Source organism: Balaenoptera ricei, chromosome 4 (genome assembly GCF_028023285.1).
Source record: "Balaenoptera ricei isolate mBalRic1 chromosome 4, mBalRic1.hap2, whole genome shotgun sequence".
In the NCBI taxonomy this organism is placed as follows: Eukaryota; Metazoa; Chordata; class Mammalia; order Artiodactyla; family Balaenopteridae; genus Balaenoptera; species Balaenoptera ricei.
Window position 1 is genome coordinate 38585699 of NC_082642.1, and position 13620 is coordinate 38599318.

The 13620-nt window shown below is 38.2% G+C and overlaps 1 protein-coding gene across 3 annotated transcripts in view; it reads right to left on the reverse strand.

Annotated features, from left to right (window-relative positions):
• TOP2B (DNA topoisomerase II beta) overlaps positions 1 to 13620 on the reverse strand; it is a 66023-nt gene that overhangs the window by 3099 nt on the left and 49304 nt on the right. For 2 of the 3 annotated variants that reach the window (XM_059920441.1, XM_059920440.1), the window contains exons 26-34: positions 11160 to 11315; positions 10915 to 10998; positions 9122 to 9316; positions 6835 to 6979; positions 6452 to 6613; positions 4722 to 4923; positions 3722 to 3801; positions 2387 to 2497; positions 64 to 186 (exon numbers count right to left, since the gene is read on the reverse strand). In XM_059920441.1, coding sequence (XP_059776424.1) covers positions 64 to 186; positions 2387 to 2497; positions 3722 to 3801; positions 4722 to 4923; positions 6452 to 6613; positions 6835 to 6979; positions 9122 to 9316; positions 10915 to 10998; positions 11160 to 11315 — 1258 coding nt within the window. The remainder of the gene's footprint in view (positions 1 to 63; positions 187 to 2386; positions 2498 to 3721; positions 3802 to 4721; positions 4924 to 6451; positions 6614 to 6834; positions 6980 to 9121; positions 9317 to 10914; positions 10999 to 11159; positions 11316 to 13620) is intronic. The other variant, XM_059920442.1, reaches the window with a different exon arrangement.

Consider the following 13620-nt stretch of genomic DNA (forward strand, 5'->3'; position numbering starts at 1 on the left):
TAGAAGAGACTAAACACTTGCCACGTGGAATATGCTAGAGGGTTATACAAAGATAATCCTCACCTTTGGGTGCTGTTGTCTTCTTTGGAACGCCAAATTCAGAGTCCGAGTCAGAGTTTACAGTCTCTACTTTCTTCTGTTTGGGGGTTCTCTTGGGCTTAGGGGTTGTATCTAAAGATGGTTTTCCTATTAAGCAAATTTCCATTTCATAGATCAATGGAATATTCTTACCAACAATTCAAGCTGGAGTGAGTCCTATAACGATGGAATTTCTTACTGCTGATATGAAATTGAGTAGCCTTAAATAATAAAATGATTTCTCTCCATTTGGTGCCAGTGTAAAGGCAAACAACTGCTCATAGGTGACAAAATGCTTTTTATTTGATTTTGCATAATTTGCCTTTTGATAATTCAATTGAGATATTTTAAATTAACAAGGGCCATTAAAATGAATTAAGCAATAACTTTTAAAAAGTAGTAAAAAGACATATTAATGATAATACAAGTATAACCACATGTTAAGTTCTAACTTTTAAAATGTTTTAGAGAAAAAAAAATTATGGGACCCTCAAATACCATGAATAGAAACTTCACTTCCCCTCAGAGGTTGAAATCCAGACTTGGTACTTTTATGGGAAAAGAAATATGAAAATTCTAGGTAAGTGGATAATAGATCCAAAGGCCTTTATTTTGTTTTTAAAGACTTTGCTTCATTTACAGTCTATGAAAATTGATAAATCAGCCTTTACTTGTGTGATTTAGTAAAACCGCATTTGAAAAAAAAGAATGTATTGAATTAACCACACACTTTTCCATTAAAGAAAAGCGCCCGCGCTCCTTCTCTGGAGAACGTGATCGCGATCCAATACGCGGGCTCGAGGCGAGGCCCCTTGTTGAGCAGCAGGAGAGGCCCGCAGGCCCTTGGGCTTTCCTGCCGCTCGGGCACGGGGCGGCCCCCAGCGGGAGCGCGGGCGCCACACGGCGGGGCGCTGCAGTGACCACCCTCCCCCTGGGCCGCTCCCAGGCCTGCAGTGTTGGGTGGCACGGGCGACGCCGGCGGGCGGGTGTAGGTCGGCTACGGGAGGGCGCTGAGCCCGTCTGCTGCGAAGGGCTGGAGCCGCGGGGCGGGAGTGAGCCGCGCATGCCGGCCTCTCAGTGAAGGCGCCGCTACCTCGTTAGGTCGCGTGCGGGGCAACAGCCTGATGAAGGAAACGGGCTGACGTGGTCACAGAGGGAACGGGCTCCCCAGGTTTCAGGGTGGTTGTAAGATGCTCACATCAGGACGATGAAAAGGTGCTTAAAGGGGAATTACAGGGCCCGTCTCGGTCTGCGCTCTCCAGACGCAGGCCGCACCGGACCCTAAGGCAGACTCGAGTTAGGAGTGCCCGTTTGGGAGGCACAGGGAGGCGGTGCAGAACGAGACAGTGAAGCGAGGGCCGGGTCACGGGAGGGCGTCGAGCTGTCGCCACTCTGGACGCTTCAGCGCGCGAGGAAGCGGAGAGCTGGCACGAAACCCGAGTGAGCTAAGCTGAGGGGCACGGACCCTGAGAGACGTGCAGACCAGCTTTCCTCAGTCACGGGTAAAGGGTGGCGGGCACAGCAACAGAGAAAGTCCTCAGTAGAGAAAGGCAGACCATGGCCAGGGCGGGGTGAGGGCGGGGCTGGAGGCTGGAGGGCCAACCGATTTCTCACCGCCGCCCCAGTGTGTTCGGAAGAGCAGGGGCTTTTACTGTTGTTCTGCTGCATCTAGTGCATGTGTGTCTGCAATGTGGTGTCTGTTGTGCGCGTCTAAGATCCTGAAGGGACATTCCATACTGTTTACTTACTTGCTGGGTAAGTGATGATTATCTTTTAAACACAAAGCACTAACACTGACCTCCTTCAAGGTATGTGCCTAAGTACCAGTAACAGATTCGTGAATCAACTCCAATCAACTTTTTCATAAACAATCTAAGGTTACGGAAAAGAAAGCTGCATGACTCACAAACAACAAGAGGCCCAGACTGAGCTGAGCGACAGCTCCCAGGAGGAGTTAAGGCATGGCCTACACAGCTGAGGCGGGCCAACTGCTACCAGCACAAACTCTCAGCCTACTTCACAACCCAACAACCAACTACAGCACAGCTTTACCAGAAAGCTGTCTTTCCATATCAATGCATGGGATTATTTTATAATTACAGCAGCTTTAAAATGAGGTCTTACAGACATCTGAATAATTACCTCACATGGTTAGAAAACAAGAGGGATTTTCCTCATACACATTTATACTTTATACCAATTTTCTATTGAAGTCCTAGTGCAAATAGTTTCAAATTACATTAAATTTCCTTTAACCATCTCTATACGTTTTATGTGATGCTTAACAAAATCAAATAGAAGTACATACCCTTTTTAGCAGCTACTGTTTTACTTGGAACTTTTTCTGTTTGTTTCAGACCAAATGATGGTGAAAAGACAGAAGCAGAATCTTCTTCATTACTGTCAAATTTAGCTGAATCTAAAAATTACACAGTTTTTTTTTTTTTCAGTAAAGAGATTCTATAAGGACCACTTAGTAGTTAAACTGATTCTTTTTACTGATGACATCTCTTTAGCTAGATAACAGATCTTGTAAGTTTCTATTTTGTGATCATATAATCCACAGTATACAAACAGCGGAAAATAAAAAATATAACAATGTTATATTTCAAAAAAGTTAACTCTGTTGTAGAACAACATAGAAATGCATAGAGTAATAAAAATTCCTAATAGTCCCAAACGCTAATCATTTAAAACATAACTGACCAATTCAAAAATAAATACTGATGACTTATTTTAAAATGAGACATTAAAAAGTTCTGTGATTATTTTAGCATCTACACATCTAGCTAACCATTTCAGGAATATCAGTAATAATGTTCATCAACTTTACGTCATTAAAGGTTAATTGAAAAGGCATGTAGACTTACCTTCAGTTTACTTTTACACTCAATTTAATTAATTAATCAATTCCTCCCTCCATTCTTCCCCCACTCAAACCAAAACAGGGACTCTTAAAATGGTAGCTTGGATGTGAAAGTTTTATATAGCTGTTTTGACATGCTTTCAAAAATGCATATCTATCAATACATATAGAACCTGTACCAGATCTGTGTGTCTACCTACATGTATGTGTGTATTTAAAAAATGGAAAACAGTAACTCAAATGTAACTAGGTTGTTCTGACCTTAGAAATTCCACACATAGAAATGTAGGCAATAAAACAGTATGCACACTGATTAAATTTGCTTCTATGAAGGTTCTAGTCTCTCAGCTACTAGGGTTCAGTAAAACAAATCTGCATATTGGTACACTTGTAGCTTTAAAAAAAAGCTGTCATATATCCATTCACATTGCCATGAAAATTAAATTTTGATCTTCCAGAATTTCTCTGTCTATACTTTTTTCTCTCCTTAAAACACTCACACACCCCCCACTCCACACACACAGACACACACAGACAGACACAGACAGACAGACACACACACACACACACACACACACACACAGGTTTGCATCTGCTTCTCCACCTAAATGCTTCCATAATGCTGATTTTGACCAATCAGTTGGGAATCACCTCAGGAAAACTAAATAAACCTTATTACATTGAGGAAAATGTAAAAAGAAGGTAAGTTTTTTACTCATAAAAAAAATCCATAGCAATAATACGTAAGTAAGCAACAAAAAGACGAAACGAGCATACCGTCTTCTGACTTCTGAGAGTATGAAGGGAATGAGAAGAGAGCCCCGTAATCCTGACCTTTCTTGTCATGGGAAGACTTTCTAATAGAAAGAAAAATTAAACACAACAATATAATGTAAATATCTGGTTTCCACTTTGACAATTTATATATAATACGTACTGCAGGATTATAATTACAGAACAAAATTTTAGTTCTCTCATTTGTTTCCCTTTGCTAAAGACAGGGCAACCAAACTCCTTTCTTCTCTCTCATAAGCTTAAGTGCGTGCATACACAGAGACACCAGACAAACCAATGATTTAACAGAAAAGCAAAACTTTAAAGTTATTCGAAATATCACTAAATTTTATGGTTGACAGAACCTCTTCAGAATTTAACATCAGTAAATTATTGGCAAAAATCCAAGAAGAAAGAATCTCCATCAGAAGAGGCAATAAGCTGACTTCTAATACTTGACTGCTTGTGGTTAAAATACTTCCTTAAAAATCTGAAATAGTTCACAGACTTCACATCCTACATGTTACATGTTCACACTCACCAGAAGCAAGAAAAAAATCAAGGCCAAAGCTAGGGAGGAAAATTAAACCTCTCAATTCTAAAGATTTAATAACTCTTCTCTGAACCAGGGGTTGTCAAGCTATGTCCCGTATGCCTGCCGCCTAATTTTGTAAACAACATTTTACTGGAACACAGCTACGCTTGTTCATTTACGTATCATTTATGGCTGCTTTCCTGCTACAAGGGCAGCACTGAGTAGTTGCAACAGAGACCATATGGCCTGCAAAGCCTAAAATATTTACTATCCAGCCCTTTATGGAAAAAATCTGCCAACCCGTGCTCTAAACTATAGCAACAGTTATGTAAACAGCTGCAATACTAAGCAGATTTATTACGTCATGAGAAAGACCTGACCTAGGATGGAGCTTACTGTAAGATCGCTGCAGAGGCCCAGACACCTAGCTGCACCATGTAACTGAACAGCAGTTGCTGTGTTACTTACTCTGGGCTAGCTGTGGATTTGCCTGGTGAAAACGTATACTCATCTTTGTCCAGGCCATCGGAAGGGACAAATTCATCTTCTGCGTCGTTTGTCATGGGAGACGCTTTCACCTTCAGTTCCTCTAAATCATTATCGTCGTCGTCGTCATCGGCATCGTCGTCCTCCTCTTCTGAGAAATCAAATGTGTACTTAGGCCTTTCAGCTAGGACAAAAATCAAAGTGAGTGTTACACTCAAACCCAGCTTTATCAACATGAAATACTACTCCAAACAATGCACTTGAAAAATATTCCAGCTGTCTCTTAAAATATACAAGAAAAAAAAGAAAAAGGCAAGCATTAGAGAACAAAAGTCGACCACTCTGCCTCAGTTACTCTGATGGTGCTGACATCTGTCCTGTACCCCCTGGAGGCTCTGGGGCAATGCTGCGTGTCTCGGGAGAGGGTAAGCTGATGAGGCCACTAGGATGCAGCTCGTCATGCTTAAATCTTACTCAAAGCAGTGAGGAAAGCAGTCATTATGGCCACTGTGAAAGTGACTGCTAATACGAGATCTCCCATTTCTGCAATTACGAAAGACAGCTCTTACAGGTCTTTAGAAAGTGCTGCACTCTCTCTTAACCTCTTCCATAAAAACTCCTATCTTCTCTTCACAGTAGGTTTACTATGAAATAACAGAAACAGTCATTTTTCAGATGAATAGTAAAAATAGAGATAAGACCTCAATATATTAGCTAAACAATATAATGCATAAAAAGGTACCAACTATGGAGAAAGGCACACTGGTATAATGCAAGTAAGTTTTACTGTAATTTCTAGCATATACTATGGAATAAAGTTTTAAAGTCATTTGGATGCTATGCAATTTTACACTTCATTTTCGATGTATGGAAAAAGCCTAAATACAATTTTAAAGCATTTAATAAATTAATTTTCATGTAACTTGTTACTGTGTTAAAAATTCACCTCTAAACTATTGCAACATTGTAAAAAAAAATTTTTTTTAATTCACCTCTATTATACGACCTATGCACATTAGGAAAAGAAATTCAATCACTTAGTGACTGAAGGCCTGAGATATAATTTTAAAAGTATCTCCCAGACATAAAACAATCATAATATTTTATTATTCATTTTATGTATATTAGGACTTAACACAATTTGAGAAGGATCTATAAAATAGGACACATCAGTTTTTAATTATTTGAAGACTTCAAATTAATGATGCAGAAAGCATCAAATCACATGCTTAACAGCAATATATATTAGCAAAATGGGATTCTGTAGCCTAAGTCTAACACTGTAACTGTCTAAATTATGCTGTGGGCATATGGAACCAGACTCCTAATGCAGGGGAAGTTCTTCATGATACAAGGGGTGGAAAACAAACAGAACACTACATAGCGCTCCTATGGATCCATCACTGCTGGCACACTACACCACGCTACGTTTTTTTTTACCAAACATCTTCCAACTATGGAGGGAATACAACCCAAACTTTGTAACAAAAATCAGTAAGAAAACATGATTCACTTTAGAGAAATTTAGTCCAACTTTGCTAGAAAATAGCCTTCTGTAAAGCAGGTTTTTTTGTCTTCCTGAACTATAACTTCTGAAATACCAACGGTTTAGTACTTCAGAAACACTGATGACACAAATAACACCAACTTATGAGTAATACTAACTTTGTCAAACCATAGTATATAATAAAATATAAAATATATCAGAATACCAGCCGCTCTCCTAAGTAAAGAGTCTCGTGGAATAACCACAGGTTCTGTTTCTTCCAAGTCACTTTCTGACTTGGATTCATCGTCTGACCAAGGATTCCGTTTCTTCACTTTCTTTGCGCTGGGTTTACCAGATGATGTAGGTGCTTTTCTCACCCTGGTACCTAAAAACAAATGAGCAACAATAAGATATGTATCAATACTTATCCAAATGTCATTAGTAAAAATAAAACTATTGTAATGCAAACTTCATGATAAAATAACAAATGTTTGTGAAAACTGAAGACATTACTTCAACTACTAGAAAAGAAAGTACAGTCACAAGAACCTAGTCATGTCCTGAACACACAGACTTTCTGACACGGAAACTCTAGCGAGTCCTCACCAGCCTCCTTCCTCTCCCTTTTGGGTTTGGGACCTTTGTTTACAGGCGCCGACGGGATCAGTGCCTCTTCTCCCACACCTTCTACCTGTGCTCCGCTGAATTCGTCATCAAATTCCACTTTCACTGCTGTGGTATCGAGATCACCCTACACATTGAAAAGAAAACCAAACCATAAGTAAAAACAAAAGTTAAATTAACACCATATACTTTAGAGATACACTTCCAGCCAAGAGATCGCTTTTCCGTATCAGATGAGTAAAAAACCAATATAAAGTGTGATTCTACTGAGGTCCTAAGAAATGACTTTGATCAGATCCTGTTTTACTTTATCTCATGCAGCTGTAGAAGATGACACTGCTTATCACTCTAAGCTTGTAGTACCTTCTATGAGATGACAGCTACTTAAAACCAACTATGAAAAATAAGAAGGCAGCTTTTGGTCATCAAAGGGACTTTTTCAGACTCATAGCTAAGTATACCAAAAGGTACCTGAAAAAATACGTTCCCATAGCTCACGCCTCTATATACTAGGAAAAAATCTTCAGATTACTGAATGAAAATAAGCAACCCATGCCTTATAATGTCTCGCAGTACATAATGAAGCCCCCTGACCCTGGGACAGAGGGAGGAGGCCCAGGGCAGGGTCAGAGCAGACACCACGGAGAAGGAGCCTTTCTCCATGGTGACTGGGCTCTGAAGAATCAGGCAGGTTCGCCAGGTGAGGAGAAGGAAGGAGGGAAGCGCGCCCCAGGCACAAGAAGAAGACTCCTGTCTGCTAGGACTCAGTGAAAGGTGAGGGGAAGGGCAGCCAGGTGGAGGCAGGCAGGCGTGCGGGTGCTGAATCACTGTGCACCAGCAATCACCGTGTGACCACAGGCTCGTTGTTTGGAAACATCACTCTGGTGGTGAGAGACGAGACGGAGAGGACTGAAGTGAAGAAGGCAGACGTCGTGCCTGGACGACTAGAGACAGGATCACCAGAGCCACTCGGCTCACCTTAAATCGTCTCAGGGAAATACCGAATTCTAAGACAGTGTCGGTGTGGACCAAATCAGAGGGTGGCGTTTGGAACTTTCACAGTCAGTCAGTAGGACTGAGTTACAGGCTAAACGAGAAAACTCCCAGGTTTTCGGCCTGTGTTAGTGACAGCTGGTAGTGCCAGGAACTGAGACCAGGCGCAGAGGTGGGAGGGCAGTTTTGAAGCCCAGATAAGGGGTCCCCGCAGGCAAGCTGAGTCTGCGGGGCGTTGGGCATTCTGGCGGCTGTGTTAGCCTGGCCCTCCTGGAAACGTGACAGCTTCAGGACGTCGATTAAGGAGTCACCAGTGTAAGTGATAAAAGCCCTGGGCACAAACGAGGTCACCTGGGGAGACCATGAAAGGTGAAGAGAAGTGTGCTGAGAACGGATCCTGGCTAAGACCTTCGGAAAAGGAGAGAAACGTTTTCCTAAGGAGAGAGCAAGTTCTATGTGCAGGTGGACCTGTGAGACCTCCGTGTATCAGAACCGTGGAAGAGAAGGATCTCCCTGGTAGCACGGTGCCCCAGGCTTCAACTCTTAGTTCTGTACGGAGAACTCTCCCATCTCACCACAGCTCTCAGGCTCACCTCCCAAGCTCTACTTACACTGGTGGGATGCATCTACCTATATATCCCCTGGGTTCTGAATCAACCTGCCTAGAAAAATCAGACTCTCCCCTTGAGACCATCAGGCTCCTGCTTCTCAGCTCTGAGCAGCCTTCTCGATACGTCCTTCCTCTGGCTAACTGTTCCCGTCCTGCTGGAGGGTAGGTAGATCTCACGCTTTTAAATCCCCTCTAACTCTCATCAATGCCAATGATATATGCTGTGTTTGATGACTTTTTAACTAAAGGTAAAAACAAATAAATAGTAAAAGTTGACAGCTTACTTTGAAAGCCAAACGGACTCTTTTCATAAGACTTCCTTAATTGGTCACGATATAGAACTAAAGTTTATATTTTAAAGTTGATATACTTTTTGTTGTTGTTATTCCATGATTTTAATTTAGAATGCTGAGTAGAGTATTTCTCTCTCTCGTTTTAGAAATGGCATCAAGTGAGTAGCTCTTTACACATATGTGGGTCCTTGACTAACATGTCTTCATTCTATGTATAGATCAACTGCTCTCAGAACAAGTGATTTCCAATCACAGTGAAACATATTAGAAACAAAAAATAAAGCATGACTGAAGTACACAGTAAAATTAAAATACCTACATACATCATTATGGAGGTCGAGTCCACCAACGAGCCAAAAGAAGAGACATGTACCTTTTTCTTCTTCAGCAACTTCTTACTGGCATCTGCCTTCATGGCAGTAATTTCAGGAACTACTCTTCTCCCGAAAGGCGAGGGCATTGTCTCTTCCAGTTGAAGCTTCTTCACCTTAGGTTTGCCAACTTTCCCTTTTATTGCTTTTCCCGCCATCCCAGCCATAACGTCTTCTCGTTCCTGCGCTTCCACTTTCTGGAGTGTGATGATTAAGGATGGGGAACAGGGCGGGGGCATAAACAACTCATTAGAAAAGAGACTTACTACTGCATAAGAAGTCAAATCTAACTTTATTCATTCAGTAAGGAACAAAGCTTTCCTTCCAGGTGATCTAATCTAAGAAAAAACCAAATAATTCTAAGTCAGAAGACCTGGGCTGGGGACTTCCCTGGTGGTCCAGTGGTTAAGAATCCGTCTTCCAATGCAGGAGACACGGGTTGGATCCCTGGTCAGGAAACTAAGATCCCACATGCCGTGGGGCAACCAAGCCCACACGCTACAACTACTGAGCCCACGTGCTCTGGAGCCCGTGCGCCACAACTAGAGAGAAGCCCACGTGCCACACCTAAGGCCCGACACAGCCAAATAAATAAATTAAATAAATAAATATTAAAAAAAAAAAAAAAAAAAAGAATATCTGGGCTGTAGTCCCAGTTCTATCTAACTAGCTTCTCATTTGCAATACAAGGGGGTAGTAACTAAATGACCTTATATGGTCCCTTCCAATTCTAGGATCCTACAACGTATTATGGGATCAAGACTTCTGATGACATGGTATCATCAGAATCCCAGCAAATCACACAAAAAGGCAGTTCTGTTAACAAATATGAAGCTATTCTTTTACTATTGTTTTAGTTTGCTTCATTTTTAATGGATATTAATTTTTAAATGTGTAAATCAGCAGTTAAAAAACGGTCTGCAATTTTTTAAAAATCTAACTCATAACAATGTAAGAAAAGTATAAATCAAGGCATAATTATATTGTGGCACTTGAAAGATCATTAAGGGAACCCAGAACAATAGGACTAAACAATTCCAGAAATTTTATTAGGCAACTAATACACCACACTCATTCTTAAGAGTTCGAATTTGACTTGGGCCATAAAAATAAAATTAGAACATGTGGACAGTAAATCAATGAAACAACTAAAAAGTAATAAATATAAGTAATATCATATGAGTAATAATAAATAGTAATTTACCTTGTGCTACTCAAAATCAGATGATCATACTGCTACTGTGAATTTAATTCTAAGATTTTAAGTGAGTTAATTGCTTAAAAACAAATTAGGCAATTTTAGAAAAAGTTTATATTTTACATCTTTCTCTCCTTTTTTTTTTATTTTTAAAATTGGAATTCTACCTGGAGAAAACTAAGCTATAACAAAAAATATTAAAATTTCTCGATTGAAAGTCTAAGGAGACTATCATTCTACATTTTAAAAATCAAAGTACCTATATTCAATCATATATATTGCTCTTACCTCTTTGGGGGAAAACATTAAAATTGAATCAATAAGCTAATTTGAAGTCAGTTAAGAAATTTTAACTAGCAGAGAGTATTAGAATTTAATTTATTCTAAATTTCAACTCCATAGCTTTTATTCATCTGCATCAGACATAACTTTTCTTTATGGTTTCACAGAGCTAGAAGCTTAATCCTCTGCAGCTTATAAACATATTAACTTTTGTAGAGTTAAAGGAAACCCTGAGATAATTTAATTTTAAAAATTTTCATTCTTGTTTCATAAACATTACTTCTCCAAATATATTTTAATGGAGACTTAACCTACATCCAGTTCTTCAACAAACGCTGCTAAATCTTCTTTCCAAAGATCTGAAGGAGATTTTCTTTTAAGATCATTGACCTCTCGCCCCTATAATAAAAAAGTAGTATGATTTAAACATTCAATTTTAAATGTATGATTTTCAAATGTATACATAAAGGCTAAATAAAACTATTTATTTTTGGAAAAGAAAAATAAAGATATGGATAGCACTTAAAGTTTCAAATTATTTAACCCACAGAAGTTCATACTTTTGCATCTCTCTGTTTAATCAGTTCTTCAACTTTTTCTTTAGTAAGAGACCATAGAGACATATTTAAAATATAATTAAAATCAGGGCCTGAAGGAGTTCCTGAATCAGAGGAACTATCATCATGCTGGTTTTGTGTTTCTTCCTCTTCTGCTGCCTGTAAAAAATAATAAACTTTATATTAAAGTCCTATATAATATCAAATCAATGTTGAATTTTATTGAATACTGAGTTTAAAATTCCATACATGCTATACTCTTAAAGCTACATCTTCAGGGTGGTGGGTTTATTTTAGATTATCTGCAAGATTATCTATGAAAATATATTTCCTATAAAAAGTTTAAATTTTCTAAAAATGCACAATAAAAATCATCAAAAGGAATGGTATATTCAGCCTCTATCCAGGAATCTGGTGAAAAATTAACTGCTTGAGAAGACACCACATCTTAAAATTAATAGAGCAGAACTAATGTTTTATCATGCATCTTGTCAGATCTTTATATTGGTGAGTGAACAATCTGAAACCTAAAATAAATATCACTTATGAGGAATGTTTTACAGTTATAATAAATATGCTAAGGTAGTCAGTCACTACGGATGAACTCCTGATAAAGATTCCCTCAAGCAAGAACATTCATGCAAGGACTAAGCTGAAGCTCACTCCAGCATTTAAAGGCTGGTGAGTCAGAGTCACAAGGGCTATTCTAAAAGTTTATCTATAAGGCCTTCTTTTCATAGGAGCAGTTGCAATAAAAAATCTTATGCTAATATTAAATTTCAAAGTCCAATGAATTTAATAGAAGTTATTATAGGTGACATCATCTTTAAAATTTTTAAAATAACAACAGCTGTTAAATAAAATTGCATCTCAATTTTTAAAGGCGCTCAGATAATTAAAAATGACTGAGTGAGCCATGATACTCCATAGAACAAAAGTTCACGTCTAGCAATCAAGAGGAAAAAAAAAAAGCACTTTACAATTTAATTTAAAATTTTCGGTAAAATAATGTATATATACAAAGTAAACGTTAGGTGTATTTTAGAAGCAAAGGAATAAAAATAAAAATTGCAAAGCAAGATGCTTCATTACATAAACAAAAGTATAAACTCAATTAAGTTAACATTAGCCAAATAAAGAATGCTGTTGTTGAGTTGATATAGATTATTAAGTACCTAGATAATTTATGACAAATTAATAGTCTACAGTTTTTAAAATTTCTTCATGAAATAGTGTGTTGCTATGGAATTTTAGGTTGCTACACTACTATTAAGATATTATTAGGGTGTCATAAAACCCTATTTAGACCCACGCTTTAGAAGTCTATTTGCTCTGGGCTTTGATGACACACCAAGTATCATTCATGAGTGCTCCATGAATATGTGGATCTATCACTGTTATCATGAAGATGACTAAGGATACTTGCAGGGGTAAAAAGCAAAAACCAAGAAACTTTTCAAGTTCCAATGACAATTCTACCATTTTTTGATCTTCTAATTATCGGCTTTATAATTCTCTCTTCTCCAACTCTACACAACAGGACACTCTCGTAAGAGCAGTTCCTTTTGTTTCTTGAACCCCCAAAGTGAACACATGGCCAAGATGCTGAGAACGTTTTGAGGGTAACAATGAAATTATTGAAACCAAGCACTAGCTTTTACCCATGAAATCCACTTCTGCCAGAAGGGCATTCTCAAACCCTAAACACCTTTATTTTTTAAAACTAAACATTAAATTCTTTAGCTTACTAGCTAATTTTTTTTAAAGGTATAATTTAAACCAACAATGATACAGAAGGGCAAGTAGTGTATAAAGCATAATTTGGGGTTTAAGAATGCAACAAAACACATTGAAAGGAACGCAACATGCTTGAGTCATCTTAATTTTGAATACTCCCCCAACTTGTCCTACCCCATTTTCCTCAAACAATGAATAAACCTGTTCTCTTAACATGTAATTGCTAAATATGTAATTTAGTCTAATTTTACTCACTCTAACATATGGCAATCTATTGACAGTTCAAAATTTTAAAAAAAACTTAATGTAAATGAAAACACTATTTCAATGGAGTTTGATGAAAAATATGAAAAACATTATGGTTGAGAACTCATGAATGTTGGGAAGTTTAAAGTTTCAGTTCAAATTACATCACATAATCATAACTATTTTTTAAAGATGTGAACTTTATCAGTATTACATATATATACAATAGTCTAATTAAGTATCTGAAAATTAATCATTTCCAACTTTCTTCCTTTTGTACATTTGTGTTCTCAATCACAATGCTGTACGGCCTTTTCAAATTTTTTTTAAATTGTCCACAACAGCAAGAAGCTAATTCTTGAGAAGAATCTCAACGTTTCAATATCCCATTTACTGAATTAATATTAGTACTCTATGATCTAAAATGGACAATTTAATAAAACATCAGACTTTTAATCTGAAGTTCCAGGGTTTAAGATCT